Source organism: Anomaloglossus baeobatrachus, chromosome 5 (genome assembly GCF_048569485.1).
Source record: "Anomaloglossus baeobatrachus isolate aAnoBae1 chromosome 5, aAnoBae1.hap1, whole genome shotgun sequence".
NCBI classification, from domain to species: domain Eukaryota; kingdom Metazoa; phylum Chordata; class Amphibia; order Anura; family Aromobatidae; genus Anomaloglossus; species Anomaloglossus baeobatrachus.
Genome location: NC_134357.1, coordinates 342,259,257 through 342,274,627, shown reverse-complemented (window position 1 = coordinate 342,274,627; position 15,371 = coordinate 342,259,257). Strand labels below are relative to the sequence as shown.

The following is a 15,371-nucleotide window of genomic DNA, read 5'->3' as shown; positions in this document are numbered from 1 at the left end:
TGTTAGAGAGGATATGAGGTTTCTGAAGTAGTCGTGTTTAGCGGAGGTGAGGACTGAACGAAATGTGTGAATTGCATTTTTGAATGTGGTGAAGTCTTCCTGGGAGTGCGTTAAATATATATATATATATATATATATATATATATATATATATATATATATATATATATATATATATATATATATATATATATATATATATATATATATATATATATATATATATATATATATATATATATATATATATATATATATATATATATATATATATATATATATAAAATATATTATATATATATATATAATTAATATATATATTTCTATTTAATATATAGATATATATCTCACAAGCACAAAACTGAGTACACCTCTAACATTTGTCATCAGTGTACAGCTTGTATAAGGGTATGGCACTCAGAGCGTTTTTGATGTTGCTGTTTTGTCACCAAACTGCATGCAAATCCTTACGCCAGCAATATCAATGAGAATCTTTGAAGTTTTGTGCATATGTTGCTTTCCCCTTCCCTTGCAGATTTGGTGCAGAAATCATTCTGCAGCATGTCAGTTCTTCTAGCGTTTTTGCAGCATTTTTTTTCCACCTCAGACTGCATTTAAAATGCATTGGAAAAAATGCACTGAAAATGCATCAAAAACATGCGGGTTTTTTCTTCTGCCAAGAAATGCAGATTTGGTGTAGAAGTTTCTGCAGCCACATACTGTATTTTTCGTTTTATAAGAGGCACCGGATTAAGACGCCCCTCAAATTTAAAGAAGGGGGGGAAAAAGAACCATGGTGTCCGTTTTATAATCCGGTGGTGTCTTACCAGAGGGGCGGCAACGGTGGTCATAGGAGGCAGGGGCAGTGCTGGAGTAGGTGATGCTGCCGGTGGTGCAGAGGGGGGGGCCCAGATACTCGCTGCGAGCTCTGCTCTTTGGTGAGGAATAGGGCTCTGCTCTGCACTGCACTGGGGCTTCAAAGAAATGGAGGCCGGAGGCAGCACCTGCGCTAATGAGAGCTTGAACTGAGATCTGCTCATGCGTCGACTCTGGGCACCATTACTTGAATTACTCACCGCCACTGCCCGCACAGATGCTCACCGCACAGAGCAGCACCCACAGCATTGCCCCTACCTCCTGTGAACCCCTCTCCACCCCCCCATCCCTGGTAAGCTACATTTGGATTCTAAGACGCACACCTCATTTTCCTCCCAACGTTTTGGGAGGAAAAGTGTCTTCTAATCCGAAAAATACGGCACTGAGCATGCACACACAGCCTAACGGTGTAAAGTTGGTGTGCCCCCTAACTGAACAAACAGCCATTAATGTCAAAACTGTTGGCAACAAAAGTGAGTTCACCTCTAAGTTAAATTGCCAAATTGTGCCCAACTATCCATTTTCCCTCAATAGGGAACAGGTGTGTTAAATTTGGTGTTTTTGCTCATATACCCTCTCATACTGGTCACTGGGAGTTCAACATGGCACCTCATGGGGAAAGAATTCTGAGGATCAAAAAAAATAAATTGTTGCTCTACTTAAAGATGGCCTAGGCTATAAGAAGATTGCCAACACCCGGAAACTGAGCTGTAGCACAGTGGCCAAGACCATGGTCAACCAAAGAAGTTGAGTGCACGTTCTCAGAGCCATAGCCAGAGGTTGTCTTTTCAAAATGAATGTATGAGTGCTGCCAGCATAGTTGCAGAGGTTAAATGGGTGAGGGGTAAGCCTGTCAGTCCTCAGACCATACGCCGCACACTGCATCAAATTGGTCTGCATAGCTGTCATCCCAGAAGGAAGCCTCTTTTAAAGATGATGTACAAGGACTAGCATGCTAAGGATATGGATTACTAGAGCCATGTCCTGTGGTCTGATTAGACAAAGATAAACTTAGTTCAGATTATTTCAAGTATGTGCAGCTGCAACCACGTGAGGAGTACAAAGACAAGGGTGTCTTGCCTACATGGTCTGGAGCTGTATGAGTGCTGCCAGCTGTGGGGAGCTACAGTTCATTAAGAGAACCATGAATGCCAACATGTACTGTGACATACTGAAGCAGAGTACGATCTCCCTCCTTTCACATTACAACACAACGACCCCAAACACATGTTCAAGACGACCACTGCATTGCTAAAGAAAATGAGGATAAAAATGGCAGACTGGCCACGCATTTCTACAGACCTAAAAAAACCTATTGGGCATCTTCAAACAAAAGGTGGAAGAGCGCATGGTCTATAACAGAGGTCTCAGACACGTGGCCCCTGAGGCTGCTTCTTGCAGCCCGCGGTCCCCTTGATGACTGCGGCCGGTGAAGAGGCTGCAGCTGTTAACGCTTTATTTCACATGAATTGCCACGCTTGGTGTACAACTATCGCAGCTGCCAGTCAATCAAGAGGCCAGTAGCTAAAGTGTATGATGTCACCTGTTGCCTCTGATCTGCCGGTGGCTGCCCGTACTTGTGCACAGAGCTTGACTCTGCGCAGCGCGTCTGAAGTAAAGTGCTGAGTGACTGCTGCACCAGGGACACGGTCACCAAGGGGGCTGCAGGCTGCAAGAAGAGGACACAAGGGAATGGAGGACAGCCAGAGAAGGGCAGTGATGTATCCTGTGGCTCTGGGGACCGCAGTGCTCGGGCTGGGAGCTGCGCTTCCTGGCTGCCGGCAGTTAAATCCACACCTGCACATAGCGTTCTCTGCTGAGCGCTGCGTCCAGGGCAAGTTCATCTGTGGGCGGAGCTAGCATGCAGTGTGCAGAGCTCTCGACCCACAGATGAAGAGAAGAGCTCCAGCACCAACATCCTGCCGAGCTGTATGTTTCCCCCTCAACCTCAGTGCTGCCTGTATACCAGGTCATCTCCCCAATCCCATGGTTGCCTGAGTACCCCCCACCCCACCAGGACTGTGTGCATCCCCCCCCCCCCCCCTTCAACCCCAGTGCTGCCTGTATACCTCCCCAGAACTGTCTGCCCCCCCCCCCCCAACTTTGCCTATATACCCTCAGAACTGTGTTCTCTGACCCCAGTGTTGTATACACCCCCAGAACTGTCTGCCCCGCCTCCCCAACCCCAGTGCTTTATACCTTCCCAGAACTGTTATCTGACTTCAGTGGTGTATACCCCTCCAGAAATGTCTGTCATCCCCCCACCCCAGTGCTGTATACTCCCAGAGCTGTATTTCCCCCACCCCAGTGCTATATACCCCCAGCGCTGTATAAAGTGTGTGTGTGTGTGTGTTGGCACGATAGGTGAAACTACTACAGGGCATTGCTACAAGAAGAGGACCAGGAAAGGTGACATTAATACAAGAAAAGCATCAGTGTTGGCACATTTGTAAAAGGGGACAATGATGGGCACATTACTACATGATAGGGACAAGGATGGGACACATTACTACCAGGGGAGAAGGATGGGTACATTACTACGGGATGGGAATCGGGATGGGGCACATTACTATATGATGGGCACATTACTTCGGGATGGGGCACATTACTACAGGATGGAGCACTTTTCTACAAGAAAGGGAACAGGATGGGGTACATTACTAAAAGATGAGGACCAGGATGGAAAAATTACTACAAGATGTTGTCCAAAATTACTACATGGTGCTAATTATATTTGTATTACTTACAAAAAGGGAACAAAATGTAAACAAAGAAATAAATATAAATAAAGCTTTTTTTTTTTTTTCACCATTAAAACTTTTTATATATAAAGTGCATGTTTGTTATAATAAACAAGCAAAATCTGTTCAAAAACAGTGATGCAAAGTTGTAAACAGAAATAAATGGTACCACTGAAAACATCACTTGGTCCTGCAAAGAATACGGTCTACGGCCCAAATACCCAGCTGAGTTTGAGACATACCCCTCCCCCCCCGTCTCCACCAGCTCCATGATATCGTCACGGATAAGTGACTGGGTCCATTTCTTCCAAGCTCTAGTGAATTATATGCCCAAGAAAGAAAAGATAGTGCTTGAAAATAATGGTGGCCACACAAAGTATTGCCACTTTGGGCACAATTTGGCCATTTTCAATTAGGGGTGTACTAAATTTTGTTGCCAGCTGTTTAGGCATTAATGGCTGTGTCTTGAGTTATTTGGAGGACACACCAAATTTACACTGTTATACAAGCTGTACACTGATACAATGTAAAGTAGTCAAAGTGTCAGATCTTCAGTGTTGTCCCAAGGAAAGATATAAATTATTTACAAAACTGTGAGGGGTGTATTTGTGTGTGTGTGTGTATAGAATAGATTTATAAAAACCCTGCTGTATTTCTTGCAACCTACAGCAAGGCAAAAGGGGAAGAGCAGCAGTCATGTATGAAGTGATGGCTGTGGAGTAACTCCAGCTGGTAGCACCATGGAGTGACTTGTTGCACCCGCTCCACAACCATCACTTCTTCATACATGACTGCTGCTCTCTACTTTTGCCTTGCTGTAGGTTGCAGCACATGTCTCTGATTGTAGCCATCAAACAGACTGCCAGGAGATTGAGAGATTCAGTTTGGCCACCATTCTTTTACCCATTCTGTCATAGTGATAGTTTCACCTATATACAATAACTGACTTTGTTTTGGATGTGAATGGCTGCCATTTTTGGGAATTCCTTTAACACCTCCTTTTTGTGGTATGCAGATTCCATAACAAATATAATGTTTTGACTGACCAAAAACTTATAAGAAATATAAAAGGCACAAATATAGAATTTCTTCCATTACATAATGTACTAATATATGAACATTGCATTGTATGAGGTGTTAATAAATGGTAACCAATATTTTTGCTTCTATCTTAGGTCTGCATCATCTTAATTCAAGTGTAATGTCTCACAGAACAGCCACCTGATTTTTGAGCGAAACCTTAGGTTCTCTTCCTTCATTGGCTTTGTGGGGGAAAAAAGAAAATTATGGCCAGCAAAAGAAAGTCTACCACACCATGTATGATCCCCATCAAGACCTTAGCACTGGAAAATCATGCGGAAATATCTGAAGAAAACTCCAAAAATTACCCCCGGGAAATGTTACCAGCTACAGATCTAATAGATGGTGAAACTGATATTATGACTAATGGGCATGAGAACATTGATGGCATGAGCTATTTTTGCAAATACTGTAACTACGGCTCCAATGAGACCAGCCCATTTGTTGACCACATGAACACCAAGCACCTTGACTTCAGAGATGATCCATCATATGTTTGTATTGCATGCAGCTTTCTAGTCAAAGATTCTAAGGAACTGGAATCTCACAACTCGGATAGTCATTCTGGGAGCTGTGATCTCTCCTGGACTGTGGCGAGGCATGAGAATTACACTGTTGTGGAGCAAAGTGTGAGCACCAGCAATGTTGACCAGGATATGGGTGTCCATCGGGCTGTTGTACATTCTGATGATTACGCGGACATATTAATTACTAAAGCGCCTATAATGAAGATTATGAAAAACAAGCAAGACACAAAGAAAGCATTTACCAACCATGCGGGGGATGATTTTGAGAAAAAAAGTCGCATATCACATAGAAACGGGTCTGTTTCTACAAGTAACTTGAACAGTATAGTCAATTCGACCATATTAAATGGCTCCATAATAGGAACAGTTCCTGTACTGCAAACAGGGGTGACACAGTTAGTATCATTAAATTCTCCACAGTCTATCCTACAGCCAAAACTTCCAGCAACCATAATTACACCAGTGATGCCTAAACAATCTTCTGTCCAGAAAACTCAAAGTCCGCAACTTCCCACTGCCAAATCCCTCCCTAAAGTAATGATTCCCTTAAGTAGCATTCCTACATACAACGCATCCATGGACTCAAATAGTTTCCTAAAAAACTCTTTCAATAAGTTCCCTTACCCTACAAAGGCTGAGCTTTGCTATCTAACAGTAGTGACAAAATACCCGGAGGAGCAGATCAAAATCTGGTTTACGGCACAAAGACTTAAACAGGGCATTAGTTGGTCACCTGAGGAGATCGAAGACTCCAGAAAGAAAATGTTTAATACTGTAATCCAGTCCATTCCTCAGCCTGTACCGCAGCCAACGATAACTGTTCTGAATGCACCACTTGTAGCAAATGCAAGTAATGTTCAACAACTCATCCAAGCTGCTCTTCCAGGCCAGTTTGTCAGTCAGCCACAGGGAGCTGGGGGCTTACTTGTAACTCAGCCGATTCTAACAAATGGAATTCAAAGACATGCTACTTCTGTGCCCATAACCATGCAATCTTTAGTTTCTGATGAATGTACAACAGAGGCCAGTACAGCATCTTTATCTGGTCTAGATTTTGATTACCAGACCGTTGCGACTAAATCTCCCAGTATGCCATCACCGAATGCGTACGATCCAGTGGCACGTTGTAAAAAGTCACGACAACAGCTTAGTGCTCTCAAAAACAGCTTTTCCAAAGGACAATTTCCTTCTCAAGGTGAAGTTGCAAGACTGACAAGAATTACAGGCTTGACAATAAGAGACGTTAGGAAATGGTTTAGTGATAAAAGATACCATTACCGCAATAAACCACCCAATTACGTGGCAGGCACAAGCGACCCCGTAGGGGACCCCAACTCTGATCTAATGTATACCATGGTAAAAGATCCAGATACAGATTTTGTACTTCCAATAAGTCATACACCATCGCATACACCAAGGAGACAGTCATGGCATCAGTCGCCAGACTTCACGGTCACAAGATACAAAGAGAGAGCGCCAGAACAGCTGAGAGCTTTGGAAAAAAGTTTTGCACAGCATAGTGAGCCTTCTGAAGAGGAGGTAAATCGGTTACGGACTGAGACTAAAATGACAAGACGAGAAATAGATGGTTGGTTCTCAGAAAAACGTAAGAAAGTAGCTGAAGAACTCAAGAGGGAGCAGGCGCTGTATGAAGAAGAGGAGGATGAGGTTTCTGCCGAAGAATTCGACATCACGGATAAAGTTTTTGATGAGACTGTATCGCGTGTATTAGAAAATAGTTCCCCAGCGTCTGAGAGAAAAGTGAACCCAATAAAGATTAATTTGAAAGCTCTTCGTGTCACTGAATCGGTAGACAACACAGAGGGCTCGAAATATGATTCTCCAATGCCAAGTAATGGCAGCAGTAGGTCAACACTATACAAAGGCCGACCACCCATGAAGAAAACCGCCAAACAGCGAGATCACTTAAAGCAAATGTTTGTTAAAACGCAGTGGCCATCAACTGAGCAATATGATAGTCTAGTGGAGCAAACGGGACTTTCACGTTCAGAAATTGTACGCTGGTTTGGGGACAGCAGGTACTCTTACAAAAATGGCAATTTAAAGTGGTATGACAACTATAAGAAGATCTATGCGAGCGTCAAACGTCTGTATGTAAAACCTCTTCTAGATTACTACACTAAGAATCAAGATTTGAATGAGGCTGATCTGGAGGATTTGTGTGACAAGACTGGGATGTCTGCTTCTGAAATCAAATCTTGGATTGCGGAAAAATCTGAAGATGACAAAATGCGTCCCTTGGATGAGGGTAGTGATGAGCCAAAGTCTATCTGTCCAGAGACTGAGCTGCCGAAAAAAACGCAGGATGAGTGTTTAGAGCCATCTGAAAATAACGAGTCTTGGGAAACCAGCCCTCAGGAAACCAGTGCGGATTTAGTGTCGTCTCAGCCATCCGTTGTCCAGCTAGGTAAGGAAATCCAGTGGTGTGTAGCTTTCAAAGTGCCACATCACATACAGCAGGATATTCTCATGGGTTAGGCTGGAGTCAGACAAGCACATGAAAAAACGATCCCGTTCTCAACCAGGAGAGGAAGACTATTTATTTTTTTCTCACTTATTCACTTATCAGTGTGCAATCCATTTTTGTTTTGTTTTTTTCTCTCTCAGCACTGGAGTGGTTGTTTAATTTTCAGTCCTCAGCCCCCTGTCTTATGCCGATGTCACACTTGCGAGAGACTCGCATCACATCACCCGGCACAGCCACACACTCTCCGGACAGGAGCGGGTTGGCTGCATGTATTTCTTTGCAGCTGAGACACTCCTGTCCGGAGAGTGGCTGGCTGTGCCGGGTGATGCGAAGGGAGACTCTCGTGAGTCTCTTGCAAGTGTGACTTCAGCCTTATACTGACCTTCCAGGGGTTATATCCTTTTTCAGCACCACTCCGGTCCCATAGCTTTATCTTGTGCCCTTAACTTTTCACTGTCCAGAAGTTAGTCGTTGCGTCACAAGCGCTCAATACAAGTCTATGTGAATTAGAACAAGGCTCTCAAAGATGTGTATTGAGTTGTGACCTTCGGATTGCTGCATGAAACATTGGAGCTGCTGACGGTCACAAAGTACTTGACACCGACTGGAGTGTCAGTGAGCACAAATGAAGCTATAAGGCGAGTATAAGATGGGGGATTGGGCAGGGTACAGGGGACTTATATTTAAAACACCATTCCAGATGTGAAATATAAAAAACAAAAATGCGGGTGTGGTGCTTAAGGTAAGGTGTGATTTTAAGATTGCACTAAGTTTTGTCCCCCATAGATCTCAATCTCTCCAGTTAGTTACTATTAGTAAAGATGCAATAACCCCTCTTGTCTTATAATCCCTAATTTCCCAGTAGTTTTGCTGTGACTTGGAGGGGAGACTTGCCTACACCCTGGCATTGAAAACTTACCATGTACAATCAGCCTTCTGTTACCTCCTTCGCGAGTGGCATTGCTGTCGTCCTGCGTCCAAGATGGTCGCCACAGCAGGATTCGTACGAAGTCAAACCCATTTCTCAACAGCACTGGTAGGGAAGGTGCAGTTCAGACTTAACACTACGGCAGCCATCTTGGATGCAGGAAGTCCAAAGTGCTAATTTTGGCTAAGGGCGCAGTGGAAGGAGGACAAAGAGCACCAAGTAGGGTGACCATACATGAGAAATTCATAGTCCCTTTTCAGTGCCAGAAGTCAGGTTGCGTCCTCCAAATGGTGAAGTTCCTGGTTTCTTAAGACTTGTTTAAATCGCCCAAATTAGTTTAAGCAGATCTAAAGTCCAGTTCCCACTTTTACCAAAACTCTGTGCCAGTTGTGTAAAGAATTAGCGTGAAATAGTACAAAGAATTTCTTAAAGATAATCTTAATGAATTTTGTTTTGTAGAAACGGACGGAACACAAGGAAATGACTCTTAACCAAGAAGATCCAACTCCATGGCGACTCTCTCGGCTATGAAATATTTGCATTTTGCCCCCTCACAAGTCATGACTAGCGCAGTGGCATTGCATAGGAAGTAAAGGGACCCTGGCGCCACAAGCAGAACTCTGTCCAGTGCAAGCCATTATCTCAGTGTACATACCATAATTCAGTTTCTGGCTTCGTCCTCTCCTATAGTGCTTTGTATTTTTATATGCCCTCTTCTGTTTCATTGTTTGTGTATCGGTACAGATGCTTATTTATATTACAGAATAATATAACCATTTAGTATTCTTAAACTGATTTAATACAGAACTTTGTAGAGAGAATCTTGTTTGGACTAACTGGTTGTAAATAAAGTGTTTGGGTTTTCCCCCCCCCCCCTTTACTCATTGCTAATGCACGGGATACAAAAGAAAGCATTAAAATAGAATTTTGTTCTAAACATGTTGCCTTTTGATCCAGAAATACCAATGGATGGTGGTTGGGAAGTTGTTAGTCTATGATATGAAGTTGTCTACTTCTTTGAATGTTTTTTGTTAAAATGTGCTGATTAATGCCATAAAGTCTAGGAGTTGGAGCTCCGTTATTCTGTTCCAGAAATCTTGAGTTGCCTGTCTCCATGATCACAGCCATGAAGTTACATTATATAATTCTTTTCCCCCTCACACATGACAGCACCCTTATATCACGTGGTGCTGTCATGGGTTCTGGAAAAAATGGCTAGCGGTAAGTAACCTTGGTGTTTTCTCAACCGGTTTTGAAATTGAAGCAGGTATTTATATCAATTTACTGTTGGCAATTTAGTTAATAGAAAAACACCGATGTACCAAGTACGTAAAACTGATAAGAATAAGCCATACTCTGTGGCTCACTGACTGGACCTACGGATCTGTTTTTTAACCCCTTATGAGCAGGTATATGGAGCATGCTCACAGGGTGTCCCCCAAACCAGTGACACACAGCCAGGAACTGCTCCTAACAGCTGGGGGTGGAGCAGAGAGCCGCCCATGACTGTTAACATGTTAAATGCCGCTTAACTGTGCACTGGGTGCATCAAAGGAGACTGAGTTTTACCATAGACGGTAATACTATGGTATTTCTGTATGTACGGTAGTACAACGGAACAAATGAATGCAAGTTTAATCCCCCTTAAAGGAGCTAATAAAAACTGTAATGTGGGGGTGGGGAGGGGAGTTGAAAAAAAAAGGTTCAAATCACCCACCCCAATTAAAAATGGAGATTAGACATATGAGGTATTGCCATGTCCAGAAAAGTCTGATCTAGCCACATACAAAAAGAATTAACTAACTCGGTAAAATTACCGTTAATAGGAAAAATGAAAAACTCCAAAATTGGCTTATTTTGGTAATTGCAATACTGCAAAAAAAAAAAATGCTGTAAGAAGCGAGCACAATGTCATAGCTCTACCAAAATGGTTATTGATAAAAACATTGGCTCACCCAGCCAAAAATAAACCGTCACACAGCTCCACCGACTAAAGAAAAAATGAACTGTTACAGGTCTTTGAAATAGGTACATAAAAAATGGGGGAGTTTTTTTTTTCTTTCTACATTTTAAAAAAAACAACAACAAAACAAACCTGTACAAGTTTGGTATTGCTGTAATCATTCCACAATTCTAAATGGGGTGAAGTTGTGAAAAAAAATATCCCTCAATTTTGACATTGTTCTTTGGGAATTGTTTTTACGGCATACACTGGTAAAAATGACCTCGCAATAAGATTGTCCTAATCAGTATGATTCAAAAAAATTCTATAGTATCCAACTCACCTGTTCCTCAAATTGAACGGCATCCGTCCAAAAGGATCCAAGGTAAAAAAAAAAAAAAAAACAACTTTGTTCCAGCATGTAAGGAGTATAAACTTCTTTATATTGAAAAATATACAGTACCGTATTTTCCGCTTTATAAGACACACTTTTGTTCCCCCAAATTTTGGGGGAAAGTAGGGGGTGCGTCTTATAAGCTGAATATACGGGGGGGGGTGTGTGTGTGTGTGTGTGTGTGTGTGTGTGTGTATATGTGTGTATATGTGTATATATATATATATATATATATATATATATATATATATATATATATATATATATATACACACACACATACACACACGTCCAGAAATATTTGGACAGTGACACAATTTTCACGAGTTGGGCTCTGCATGCCACCACGTTGGATTTGAAATGAAACATCTACAACAGAATTCAAGTGCAGATTGTAACGTTTAATTTGAAGGTTTGAACAAAAATATCTGATAGAAATTGTAGGAATTGTACACATTTCTTTACAAACACTCCACATTTTAGGAGGTCAAAAGTAATTGGACAAATAAACCAAACCCAAACAAAATATTTTTAATTTCAATATTTTGTTGCGAATCCTTTGGAGGCAATCACTGCCTTAAGTCTGGAACCCATGGACATCACCAAACGCTGGGTTTCCTCCTTCTTAATGCTTTGCCAGGCCTTTACAGCCGCAGCCTTCAGGTCTTGCTTGTTTGTGGGTCTTTCCGTCTTAAGTCTGGATTTGAACAAGTGAAATGCATGCTCAATTGGGTTAAGATCTGGTGATTGACTTGGCCATTGCAGAATGTTCCACTTTTTTGCACTCATGAACTCCTGGGTAGCTTTGGCTGTATGCTTGGTGTCATTGTCCATCTGTACTATGAAGCGCCGTCCGATCAACTTTGCGGCATTTGGCTGAATCTGGGCTGAAAGTATATCCCGGTACACTTCAGAATTCATCCGGCTACTCTTGTCTGCTGTTATGTCATCAATAAACACAAGTGACCCAGTGCCATTGAAAGCCATGCATGCCCATGCCATCACGTTGCCTCCACCATGTTTTACAGAGGATGTGGTGTGCCTTGGATCATGTGCCGTTCCCTTTCTTCTCCAAACTTTTTTCTTCCCATCATTCTGGTACAGGTTGAACTTTGTCTCATCTGTCCATAGAATACTTTTCCAGAACTGAGCTGGCTTCATGAGGTGTTTTTCAGCAAATTTAACTTTGGCCTGTCTATTTTTGGAATTGATGAATGGTTTGCATCTAGATGTGAACCCTTTGTATTTACTTTCATGGAGTCTTCTCTTTACTGTTGCCTTAGAGACAGATACACCTACTTCACTGAGAGTGTTCTGGACTTCAGTTGATGTTATGAACGGGTTCTTCTTCACCAAAGAAAGTATGCGGCGATTATCCACCACTGTTGTCATCCGTGGACACCCAGGCCTTTTTGACTTCCCAAGCTCACCAGTCAATTCCTTTTTTCTCAGAATGTACCCGACTGTTGATTTTGCTACTCCAAGCATGTCTGCTATCTCTCTGATGGATTTTTTCTTTTTTTTCAGCCTCAGGATGTTCTGCTTCACCTCAATTGAGAGTTCCTTAGACCGCATGTTGTCTGGTCACAGCAACAGATTCCAAATGCAAAACCACACACCTGTAATCAACCCCAGACCTTTTAACTACTTCATTGATTACAGGTTAACGAGGGAGATGCCTTCAGAGTTAATTGCAGCCCTTAGAGTCCCTTATTCAATTACTTTTGGTCCCTTGAAAAAGAGGAGGCTATGCATCATATATATATATATATATATATATATATATATATATATATATATATATATATAAATAAATTATATACACATATACACACTGCAGGGTCCAGGGGAGGTGGGGGCGCTGTTGGGCGCAGGTGAACGCTGCGGCGGCAGCGTTTGATCTCCTGCTCCCGCTCATATAATATGCACAGCCGCTGTCCATCTCCGGTGGTGCTGAAATCGCACGCAGTGATGGGCTGGGGGAGCGGTGCATATTATTTGTCCCTGCGCCCCCCCCCCCCCCCCTGTGATGGCACATGCCCCCCCCCCCCCCCCTCTGTGTTAGATTTGGCCCCCAGGCTGCTGCTCATTCTAAAATAAAAAATCTTTACTTAGCCCCTCCAGCGTTTCTCCCCGTGTCCATGCTTCCAGTGTGATCAGGCATGCAGAGATCTCAGTCTGCTGTGCCGATCACATGACCGTACTGAGAACCAGGAAGTAAGGAAGAGAAGCACGGAGGGAGACAGGAGGGAGATAAACGCTGGAGGAGGTAAGGAAAGAGTGTTTTATTTTACTATGGGCAGCAGCCTGGGGGCGATATCGAACACAGGGGGACTTGTGCGATCTATAGGGGCCATGGGTAGCACTATGGGGGCGATATCTAACACAGGGGGACTTGTGCGATCTATATAGGGGCCATGGGTAGCACTAGGGGGGCGATATCTAACACAGGGGGACTTGTGCGATCTATATAGGGGCCATGGGCAGCACTATGGGGGCGATATCTAACACAGGGGGACTTGTGCGATCTATAGGGGCCATGGGCAGCACAGGGCAACGTGTGCCATCACAAGGGGGCTATATTCAATATAAGGGGGCCATATCCAGATTAAGGGGGGCTAATTTTAGGATGGGGGGCTATGAGGGACATATACCCTATATGATTCGTTAGAGGGACACTGGAATTATAAAATGGACCCCATTTAACATTAAAAAAAAATAATTCTCTTTTCCTTCACCAAATTTGGGGGTGCGGCTAATAAATCAGGTGCGTCTTATAAAGTGAAAAATATGCTAAACACACACAGGTAGGTGAAAAAGAACAGCAAACTTGCCCCAGAAACACCGGTTTGTGTTTCAAGGTTGACTTCTCTTAATCATAACCCATAACGTCCGGTTTTATTATTTTAGTAGTAAAAATATGTCACCATATTCTGAGACTTGTAACTGGTTTTAATTTTTCGATTGTTGGAGCTGTGTGATGGCTTATTTTTTTGCAAGGCAAGATATATTTATTGATACCATTTGGGGCTATTAATGATGTTTTCATCATTTGTTACAGCATTTTTTTTTTGTGGTATTGCAGTGGCCAAAACTCCACATAATTTTTGCATTGTTGAATTTTTTTTCTGTGTTTTACCAACCAGGTTAATTATTTTTTTATGCCTTGCTGGAGTACACATTTCTGAAAACTCAAACTACATAGGCGTAATTTCATATTTTATTTTTTTTTATCTTTATTTTTAATGGGGGATGTTGAAGGTGGGTAATTTAAACTTTTGTGTGTTCAAGCATTGCTGTATTTAGCAAAAACCACTGTCTGCTTGTAGGGCTCTTCTCCACTTGCGTTTTCTATGTGCAAGTGCGATCCAATAAAAAATTCGGATCGCACTCGCACCAGTATTAATCAATGAGGCCGTGTCCTCTTGCTAAATTTTTAACGGCACGACTCGTGCTCTCGGTGAAATCGCAGCATGCTGCGTTTTGCACCGAATCTCAGCTCTCTCACCCCTATGGGAGCGACAAAAAAGTCAGAATCCGGGTGGCATGCGCATGTCATACAGCTGGCATACGCATGTCACACGGATCCTTGACACTTGCATACCGCGTCAGACTGGCTACCGGAGGAATCTCCAGTAATACCAGGCCTGGCCGCGGTTACATGCACTGAACTCCAGAGCTGTCACCTGAGCTCCAGAGTGCAGCCTGAACAGCGAGCGCCGAGTGATTGATTTCCCGGCGATTGCTGTCCAGTTCAGCACAGCTGTGGACAGACCGGGCTGATTTCTGGAGTTCAGTGCAGGTAACCGCGGCCACGCCTGGTATTACTGGAGATTCCTCCCGTAGCCAGTCTTGACGCAGTATGCATAAACACTCACATAGCACCCGCATGTCATACGGATGCTATGTGAGGAAAAAAAACAAACACCGTACGCAGACCACACGCAGATTATACACAGGACACTCGAGTCACATTTGTAGCCAAGTATCACTGTGATTTATAAAACGCAAGTGAAGAGCCCATAAAAATCTACATATCCTGGGTTTCAAGAGAGTTCCGTAAGGTTGCTTTCACACATCAGTTTTTTGCCATCTGGCACAATCCGGTTTGTGTCTGATGCAACGGATCCGTTGTAGATTGTGTAAAAACTGATGCGACGGATCCGGTAAAAAAAAAAAAAAAGACCCCATCATCCCTGCGCCCACGCAGGCGCCACCGCCCCCATCATCCCTGCGCACACGCAGGCGCCACCGCCCCCATCATCCCTGCGCACACGCAGGCGCCACCGCCCCCATCATCCCTGCGCACACGCAGGCGCCACCGCCCCCATCATCCCTGCACACACAGGCACTACCTGAGTTATGTCACCGCTGACAGCGGGACTCACTTCAGTT

General features: G+C 43.2%; 1 protein-coding gene across 3 annotated transcripts in view; it reads left to right on the top strand.

The window, feature by feature from the left end:
• The window catches only part of ZHX3 (zinc fingers and homeoboxes 3), a 43,677-nt gene extending 33,978 nt beyond the window's left edge, over positions 1-9,699 (top strand). For all 3 annotated transcript variants that reach the window (XM_075349862.1, XM_075349863.1, XM_075349864.1), the window contains exons 2-3: positions 4,793-7,652; positions 9,100-9,699. In XM_075349862.1, the coding sequence (XP_075205977.1) occupies positions 4,904-7,652; positions 9,100-9,131 (2,781 nt within the window). In that variant the 5' untranslated portion in view covers positions 4,793-4,903 and the 3' untranslated portion in view covers positions 9,132-9,699. The remainder of the gene's footprint in view (positions 1-4,792; positions 7,653-9,099) is intronic.
• The last annotated feature ends 5,672 nt before the right edge of the window (positions 9,700-15,371 follow it).